Source organism: Onychostruthus taczanowskii, unplaced genomic scaffold (assembly GCF_017590055.1).
Source record: "Onychostruthus taczanowskii isolate IOZ18803 unplaced genomic scaffold, ASM1759005v1 scaffold126, whole genome shotgun sequence".
Classification (NCBI taxonomy): domain Eukaryota; kingdom Metazoa; phylum Chordata; class Aves; order Passeriformes; family Passeridae; genus Onychostruthus; species Onychostruthus taczanowskii.
The window spans coordinates 1,310,121-1,318,993 of record NW_024498418.1 but is presented as its reverse complement, the minus strand read 5'-3'; the positions used below and the strand labels follow the sequence as shown (position 1 = coordinate 1,318,993).

Sequence of the window (8,873 nt, the reverse complement as noted above, 5' to 3'; positions counted from 1 at the left end):
TCTCCAGGATGAACAACCCCAGCCCTCTCAGCGTGTCCATAGCAGAGGGGGACACGGAGCTGCTGTCCCTGTGGGGTTCAGAAGAAAGGGTGTCTGCAGAGCGGAGAAATCCACATTTGCTTTCTAACAATGTTTGGTTTCTTGGCACCCTCCACCCAGAGGCCTTTCTTTGTGCTCCTCAGGAGCACCACAGTGAAGACAAGCTGCCCCAGCACCTGCTGTTCAATCCTTCACCTCGCCGGGTCAACGGCCAAAGTAATCAATTCTATGGGGAAACAATAAAAAAGGGACAAAAAAAACAAAGTGTCCCCCCAGTGTCCTGGTTCCCAGCCCTCTTTGCCAATTCCTGCATTCTATGGGGAAACAATAAAAAAGGGACAAAAAAAACAAAGTGTCCCCCCAGTCAGCCCTCTTTGCCAATTCCTGCCCATCAGCTTTGGCTGGGGGATATATAAAACCAGCAGAATTTCTCAGTGTGGCCACGGCAAGACACAGGCTGAGTCAGAAGAATGGGAAGACCAGCCAGGAGAGGTAAAGATGCTTTTGCAAACTGAATAACTTGATACAGGCATTGCTCCTACTTTTGTGTGTCTCCATAAGGGTCAGCACTCACCAGAATGATGCTTTCTGCAAAGACTGAGATAAATATGTATGTTTTCTGCAGGTTAAACTTTCTGTATTACTTGTTTTCATAACATTGTAGGAGCATTACAGACATTATAAACAATTCCCAAATGTTTTTCAGAGACAGATAACACTTTCACCTTTTCATTTGACTTTATAACTCCTCCATAACTTCCATTTCTTCCTCTATTAGTTTTAGCTTCTGTTTATTTGCTATTTTTATACCAGTTGTGGCCATTCTGTGCTCCTCAGTAAGCGAGATATTGCTGCAGGCACTGTCCTAGCTCATAAGATTGCAGAGGCTCTTCAAGGCTGAACCTTCTGTCAGTGCTTTTGAGACACCACACGAGAGCTGTGGGCTGTTATTGCACCAAAGTGAAAAAAGCTCCACACCACAACCCCAGTCAAGGAGCAGATCTGTGGCTCCATGCCTCAGTGGCCAGGCAAGAGCCACGTTGCTCTGACCAGGCTGCTGTGGGTGCCCTCTTCCTCCCCCTCCTCCTCTTCCTCTTCTTTCTCCTCCTCGCCCTCCAGGTGCCTGCACGGCCGTGCTCCGCACCCTGAGCATCCTCCTGAGCCTCCTGGTCCCAGCTCTCACCACCAGGTCACCCGACTGTGGGGGCATCCTCAGCCCCTCTGGACTGAGATACCGTAAGTGCAGAGCCACACCTCCCATGCCAGCAGCAGGCAGTGACACCTTCCTCTGTGCTGGTGAAACACCAAACGCTGGCACCAGAGTCTCCTGCCACTGCTCAGCTTACCTGCCTCACCCCCTGCCCATTGCTGGCAGCAGGGGCTTAGTAAGGGATGGAAGTGGGTTTTAGTCTGTCCATCAGGACACAAGCTCCAGAGGCTCTCATAAAACATCTGCTCTGTTTCACAGTTGCTGAAGTTTCAAAGCCACATGCAGAGTCGGTCCTCAGGAGGGACCTCATGGCCCCGCCACCCCCAGCCACATCTCCCACCTCTCCAAGTAGGTGAGTTGCCCTCTCTTGCCCCTGCCATACCCCTGGCTCACACTGGTGTTTGAATATTGTCACAAAAGCACTTTGCCAGTGAGAACAAAAATCCTCCTGCAGACCAGGGTGTTTAGAAATGAGGCTCTGGCTCCTTTGTTGGTGTCCAGCAGCAGCAGAACCCACGCTGCTCTCAGAGCATGGATTTATCTGTGCAGATCTCGTGAACTTTGGGGGTTTCTCAGCATCTGTTCTGGTCTCCCAACATCTTCCTTTCTGCTCCAGCAGGAACCAAATTATCTCTGTCAAAGTTGACAAGTTTTCCCTGACCCTGATCCCCGACACTGGGATGCGGCTGAGCATCGAGGTGGACCTTGGCATCAAATCTGCCCCGTGAGTGCCGGGGCTGCCGGGCTGGAGCCAGCCCACGCTCCTGGCTGGAGTCACAGGGCACCTGCAGGAGCAAGGGTGGCCTGGGGGGAGCGTGGCCAGGAGCAGCCCCCAGCTCCAGCCGCCACTCTTTGCTGGAATAATTCTCCTCTCCTCTCCTCTCCTCTCCTCTCCTCCACAGCTCAGCCACCAAGGAGATGAGGCTGTCCATCCTGGCAGACCTCCACGTGGACATGAACCCCGAAGGGAACCTGGAGCTGGTGACCTCTGACTGCAAACCCACCCTGGAGGAGGTGCAGAGCACCGAGGAGACAGACAGGTCAGCCCCACGGTTTTCCTCCTTGTGGGATTCAAGTAATGGGTGAAAGAAGAAACTGAGGCACAAATGTTTCTAGGCATTGGATTGAGACTTGCTCACTGCCCTCAAAGCTAACAAAGGCCAACACTAAAACTTTATCTTCATGGGAGGGGCTTTGCTCTATTTTTGGGGTGGTTTCCCCATTTTAAGAGGGTTTCAGCCTGTCACAAGGGAGTGGTACTTTTAGAGCTGTGCAGCTGGAATGCTTTTTATGTAGGTCCAGTGGCAATTCTCCAGTGGTTTGTGATTCTGAATTGTAATCATGGCTTGATAGAAAACAGTGGTACTTCTATCTCTGGATACCTGTTGGGTCAGGTAAAAGACACTCACCCACCTTTGGCTGATCTGCTTTTCTCCTAACTTCTGTTCTGTTGTTTTTACCCAGCAAGTCCTCGGGCTCTGATGTGGACAAGCAGATCAACGTTGAAAAAGTAAGATAAAGTTTGTAAAGGCATAAGAGAGCCTTGTACAGGTCTGTAAGAATTAGAACAGTTTATGTCTCCCTGGTGCTTTTCCAGATTTCCCCCACAGCTCTGTGCTCACTGGACACTGCCATTGTCCCCTGGCTCCTGATACCAGCCACCTCAGAGGCTTTCTGGGGACACCCAGTGCCATCAGACCCCTATCTTCATCTGTCACCTCTCTTTTCTTTTTGTTCTTTATTCCACAGATTTGCCTGGAAGTCTCCAGACTGCTGCTTCTTCCAAACGAGCGGCTGATGTCTCTGGCAGGTGGGCAGCTGGCTTTCAGTCCCATTGTGGACTGAGGGTTTCAAGGAGCATTTTGGAGCAGATGATGAGGTGGGACAGATTCCTACCCTGCAGTAGCAGAGGCTCTGCTGCCATCATCTCCCCGGGATGTGCTCCCTCTGCCTGGCTCTTTCCCTGTCTTTTTTACTCTGGAAACCCAGACACTTCCCAGAGCCTGTCACTCCTTCCCTTCTCTTCCTGAGCATCCCTCTGCTCCATTTGCAGCTCCATTCCCCATCACACCAAACTGCCAAGTCCAGTACCTGCCCCTGGCTGCCCCCATGTACTCTGAGCAAGGAATCATCATCTCTCTGCAAGTAAGCCTTCACTTTCCAGCTCTTACAGCCCAGCTCCAGTCCTTGGAAGAGCTGCTTCCACCAAGTGCTACAGCCCTGAGACACTTGAAATTCATTTTCTCTTTGCCTGTGTCCCTGCAGACAACTTTCCAAGTGGCAGGGACAGTGGTCCCTCTGCCAGTCAGCCCTGTGCCTTTCAGCATGCCTGAGCCAGCGAGCTCCAGCCCTTCCCACCTCATCCTGGCCTTCTCTGAGCACTTCTACACCAGCTTATTCTCTGCCTTGGAAGAGTCTGGAGCCCTCAACGTGAGTCTCCTGGTGAGTGGCACAAGGGAGGGAGGAAGGAGTGGGAGACACACTCTTGGAGGGACAGCCCTGCCCTGGGAATGTCTTGGAGGATCCACAAGCCCTACATAGAAATTAGAGTGTGTCCAAGCACCTGCAGGAGTCCCAGCCCCTCACCCCAAAGCTCCTAAAAATATTCCTGGTCTAATGGAGCATGGAGAGTTTGGCATGAGGAGTAACCTGCACTGCTCCTGGCATGGGCTGGTGTGAGGAGGGCTCCTGCTCATACCCAGCGTGGGAGGGGGCTCATCAGAGGGGCTGCATGGCCACGAGCCCTGGAGCAGCCCCATGGGTCTGATCACGAGCTGTGCTTTGTGTTCCAGAGCTCGCTGACCACGGCCACCTTGGCTGAGAGGATCACTCAGGTGTGTTGCTGTCCCTGGAACCCCAAGAGGCACAAGCCCAACTCAGGCAGGGTCCCCAGCTGCCCACCCCACCCTGGGGGTGCGGGGGTGGCCGCCATGCCCAGAAACAGCCCCGCTCCCTCGGCAGATGGGCTCCCTCTTCCAAGAGGACCTCCCAGTGGTGCTCCAAACTGTGACCCGGAGCTCGCCTCATGTGGTGCTGGAGGAAGGCAAAGCCATCGTGCAGCTTTTCCTGACCGCCCAGATCGGAGCAGGACCATCCCTTTCCCAGAGCTTCCTGAGTGTCAACGTGGTGGGTGTGGAAGCTTGGGGAGCGTGTGCTGAGAGTGTCTGTGCTGCCCCCAGGCACTGCCCCTTCCTCTGAGCCCCGGTGCAGCCACTGCAGGGCTGGCTCAGCCTTTTCCATCACGGTGCTCCCGGGGTCCAGCAGCGTTTGCCCGTGCAGGGTGCAGGGAGCACACTGCAGAGGCAGCACGGGGTCCAGCAGCGTTTGCCCGCGTGCCATCGTGCAGGGTGCAGGGAGCACACTGCGTGGCATCGTGCAGGGTGCAGGGTGGATGGGCTCCTCACACCCCACGAAGCCCAAGTGGGATTGTTTCCTCGCTGATCCTGCTCTCCGTTCCCCCCACAGGACGTGACTGCCAGGCTCCACCTCAGCGTGGCCGACACCAGGATGATCATCTCTGTGGCAGCCGTAGAGTAATGGCCCCTCTGCCCTGCAGGAGCCCCAGGGGGACACGTCCCACCCACAGCAGGGAAAGGAGAGGCAAAGTGGGCTGGGAGGGTTTGAGCTATTAGAGTTGGGGCATTGCAGACGTAGCTTCTTCCCCAGGGAGACAGTGGAATTCCAGAAACATGGCTAGGGAGAAGTGGGAACTGCAGCTTCCACACTCCCACAAAGGCACAGATGAGGAGTTTGGGGAAGGTGCTCAGTACAGCTCAGCACCAGCAGCTCCTCTGCTGCTCTTGGTTTTGCAGGGATATCGAGCTCAGCCTGGCCACCTCTGATGTGGGTCCTATACTGGTAGGTACCTCCAGCTGTGGCCACTCCTGGTGCCATCCTCTAAGAGCCTGGTCCCCCTCAGCTGCCCCAGCCACCCTGGGCAGCGGGTGCCAGCAGGGAAATATGGGAATACTGACTTTGGGTGCTTGCTGCACCTGGTGGGAAGCACAGTTGAGTCCTTGTGGGGTGGGAAGAGGTGCAGTGAGCACCAGGACCCTCTGTGCCCCTCTCCTCCTGCCTGAGCCCCACACCATGAGCTGAACCTGACTTTCCCCCACAGGCTGCCTTGCTGGAGGAGCTGTTCCTGCCCACAATCCGTGAGGAGGTGCCAGCCCAGATAAACAGTGAGGAGATGGGAGCTCTGCGGGTGCTGCCATGTGGGAAGCTCAGCATGGACCCAGGCAGCACCAGGTGGCAACTTTCCCTCTTTCTTTCTTTCTCTCAGAGGTCCTGAGACAAGGGGTTTTCCTGCCCCACATCGCCAGTTTCACTTACACTGATGTCAACATCACCATTCACAAGGTAAGAAATAAGACATTGAAATTGCTCCCTGCTGTGCTTGATTTAAAGGAAGCCTGGGAGCAATGCTAACCTCCCAACTCCAGAATAAATCAGAGCCTGGTTGTCCAGCCCTGGTAACTTGCAGGACCAAGTTCCACTGCCTGAAATAGGCCCAGCCCCTGTGTAGCCCCATAGCCACAGGCAGTGGCTGGGGCTGTGGGGGAGATGGTGAAGCCCTGTGTGAGCTGATGGAGCCACACAGGCACCATGCTCAGTCCTCCCTCCTTCCTTCCTTCCTCACTCAGGATTATGTCTTGATCCCCTGCAACCTCCAGCTAGAGGCAAGGACTGCAGAGGCAAGAACCTGGGAGTGAAATTTGGTGTCTGGAGTAGAACAGTGGCAGAATCATTCAGCTGACTCTCACATCGTGCTCTGTGGCTTGCCACTGCTTGAAATGTTGAAAATTTCCTTTCTTGACATACTAAAACATCATGGTTTTATATTCTGGATAATAATGGTGTTGCACTAGCAGCTTTCTCTTCCAGCCCTGCTCCTGGTAGTTTTGTTGCACAGAGAATGGATTGTAACAACGTTCCGTGCTTTAATTAAACATTTCTCTTTAATTCTGCATTTATTGGTGTGACTATTGACATTTTTCCACCCTCAACAATTTGTACCTATAAACAGATAAATTTTGCCCATCACGTCCAGACCCTACATTTAATTAATTCCACTCATTTACAAGGATGCAAAACAGACTCGTGCCTCTCAGCTGCAGAACAACATAGTCCCTACAAGGAGAGATCTTTCATCTGCTTCTCCTCCATGTCTCGTGTTACTATGGGAACATTACAGCTGGTGAGTTTCCTGGGTCAGAAAGAAGAGGAGGGGGAGGAAATCAGTCTGCAGAATGGTTTCTAATTTTAGACCTGAAGGCAGTTATATTTTCAACACTTTGCTTCTGAGGAAGCTCATCACAGAGAAGATGCTGAATGAGAGGTGACTGCAGGCCTCAGACTGCGCCGGCGCCGTGCTCGCTGGCATTGGGATGCTCCTTCCTACTGACCAAACACATCTCCCGAGTGTTCAGGAACATAAAGGGAGGAAAAAACACCCACAGCAGACACAGGCATCCAAAGGGGAGGGTGGGTGGTAACAGAGCTTCAAAAGCTGCCCCAGCCACTCAGTCAGTGGGTGCTGTTGGCATCTACCCCAGACAGGGAGAACATGAGGCTGTGCTGATGCCAGGAGGAGAATCCTTGTCCCTGACCATACAGCCCAGGAGGAGAATCCATGTCCCTGACCATGCAGCCCAGGAGGAGCATCCTCATCCCTGACCATGCAGCTCCCACCTCAGCTCTCCCATGGTGATGCTTCACATAACCACGAAACCTTATTAATTATATCTACATCTGCTTTCACTTGCTACAACTATACCCATCATTTCTAGCCTCTGAAGCTGCTGGAAAACACTTCAAAACCTTCTATTTCAAAGGCTCAGAAATAGGAAAAGCAAACAAAACAAGCCAGATTGATTTACTGCAAGGAGTAAAGAACCCTGAAGGTTTATATGCCCGGAGTGGGGACCTGACTAATGATGTTAATGCCTGAGGTTGGCCATAGCAGGAACAGCTCTGAAGAAAAGCTTCCTGGTAGAGCTGCAACCATTATTCTTTGACTAATATATGTTAAACCAGTTTCCCAAAAGGAATAAGATACAGTAGTGAAAAGATGCATTTCTTTGGCAGGGAATATTCTGGCTCCAAGCTTTACTGCATGACTTTGCCTCTCCAGTGTAGGGCTGGAGTCTCCAGAGCTGCATCCACAACTGCCAGCCCCACCTAGGAATAGCCACAGCTTAGAGCTGCCTCATGCTGGAGAATGAGGGTCTTCTGCTTCTCCCTCCAGACACCCCATTCACTGAGAGCCCCAGCACAGCCAGGGAAAAGGAATGCTGAAAAAATTGTTTGCATTAGCCCCCTTGACAAACACAGAATCCATCACTTTCCTGCAGGAGGAGCTGCCTGGTGAACCCCAGCTTCCCTCACTGCTGGCACATGGAGCAGCACACCCCAGCCAAATGGCTCAAACCCCAGAGCAGGGGGAACGAGACCCTTCTCCAGCCCCCACAAAACAGCAGAGGGATGAAGCTTTTGCCAGGGGCATTGCTGGAGCAAGAGCCAGAGAGCTCCAACAAACCCCAGCAGCACAGCCAGTCCCTGGAAACCCCTCCTGCTGCTCACCCAGCAGAAGATTTCCAGCCTGTCAGGGTTCCAGTGTTAAAGAAACTTTCCTGAACAGGATTATCCCAGCTGTTAAGGGTTCTGGATTGCAGTTTCCTGCTCTGGATATACTCCTGAAGCCAGTAGAAATTCAGAGCATTAGATGTACAAGTTGCAGAAGTGACAAGTAACACTGGGAAGATGCTGCCTTTCCCTTTGGAAAAGGCTCCTCTGCTGCTTCCCCCTCAGTCCTGTGTGATGAGCAGCACGATGGAGGCCAGATCCCTAGAGGAAAAGCCTTTTCCAGGGCCACAAGGTGACTCTTCCACTCCTCTGTGGCCCTGGGCTCGCCGTGCCAGCGCTCCATGCAGAGCAGCCTCTCATCACGTGCTCTCACCACACTGTTTTGTTTCTCAAGACAAGCAGAGGCCTGGGACAGTGCCAGATCACAGAGCCCTCTGCAATGTGCCAGAGAAATGAATGCCTCCCAGTAGAGCAGAATACACACAGAAGTGATGGCCAAATGGGAATGAAAAGAGGCCCTAAACTTTACTCACTGTCCAGAAGGTGTTTGCTCAGGAGCCAGAACAAAGCCTTGTATCAACACAGCCTGTTCTGCCACCTGTGGGCAAAAAGGATGGATGGAGACACCAAGTCCCAGCAGTGCAGGAGCCCTGAAGTGGCACAAAGCAGATGCCAGCACAGGTGGCTGGGGAACTGTCACTCATGCCATCCTCCAGGTAACAGGGTCCCACAGAGCCCAGAGCTGCTCTGCCAGCTCCAGGGGCGTGCTGGTGTCAGAGAACATGAGCAGTTCTGAGCTCCCTGCTCCTGGCTCCTGAGCGGGTTCCAAAGCTCCACAGCGTTCACTCTTGCTGGCAGCTCACTCCACAGGGGTTCAGCTGGTGATGGGACCCAGCCCAGTGCTCTAGTGTCACCACAGGAGTGCCCCTTCTGCTCAGGGACAGGACAAGGCTTGTGTCACCAGCAGCTGAACAGTCTCTGGGGAGCACAGTGCCACAGGCAGCATCAGCCTGCACCACGCTGGGAACCAAAAGAGCTG

General features: G+C 53.3%; 1 protein-coding gene across 1 annotated transcript; it reads left to right on the top strand.

Moving 5' to 3' along the window:
• The first annotated feature begins 509 nt into the window (after positions 1 to 509).
• Positions 510 to 5,961, top strand: BPIFB2 (BPI fold containing family B member 2). The gene is made up of 16 exons (XM_041396110.1): positions 510 to 531; positions 1,159 to 1,275; positions 1,508 to 1,601; positions 1,866 to 1,973; positions 2,152 to 2,289; positions 2,714 to 2,759; positions 2,999 to 3,059; positions 3,303 to 3,394; positions 3,515 to 3,691; positions 4,042 to 4,083; positions 4,211 to 4,375; positions 4,715 to 4,782; positions 5,062 to 5,107; positions 5,367 to 5,430; positions 5,532 to 5,608; positions 5,893 to 5,961. Exons 1-16 carry the CDS (start codon positions 510 to 512, stop codon positions 5,959 to 5,961), a joined length of 1,386 nt encoding a protein of 461 aa, XP_041252044.1.
• Positions 5,962 to 8,873: the final 2,912 nt, after the last annotated feature.

What these genes read in the sequence shown, in the direction of transcription:
- BPIFB2 (XM_041396110.1), top strand. Translation starts at nt 510, where the DNA reads ATGGGAAGACCAGCCAGGAGAG. An exon ending in AGCAGATCAACGTTGAAAAA is followed by an intron (nt 2,760 to 2,998) that starts GTAAGATAAAGT and finishes TTTATTCCACAG; the next exon opens with ATTTGCCTGGAAGTCTCCAG. An exon ending in TCAACATCACCATTCACAAG is followed by an intron (nt 5,609 to 5,892) that starts GTAAGAAATAAG and finishes TTCCTCACTCAG; the next exon opens with GATTATGTCTTGATCCCCTG.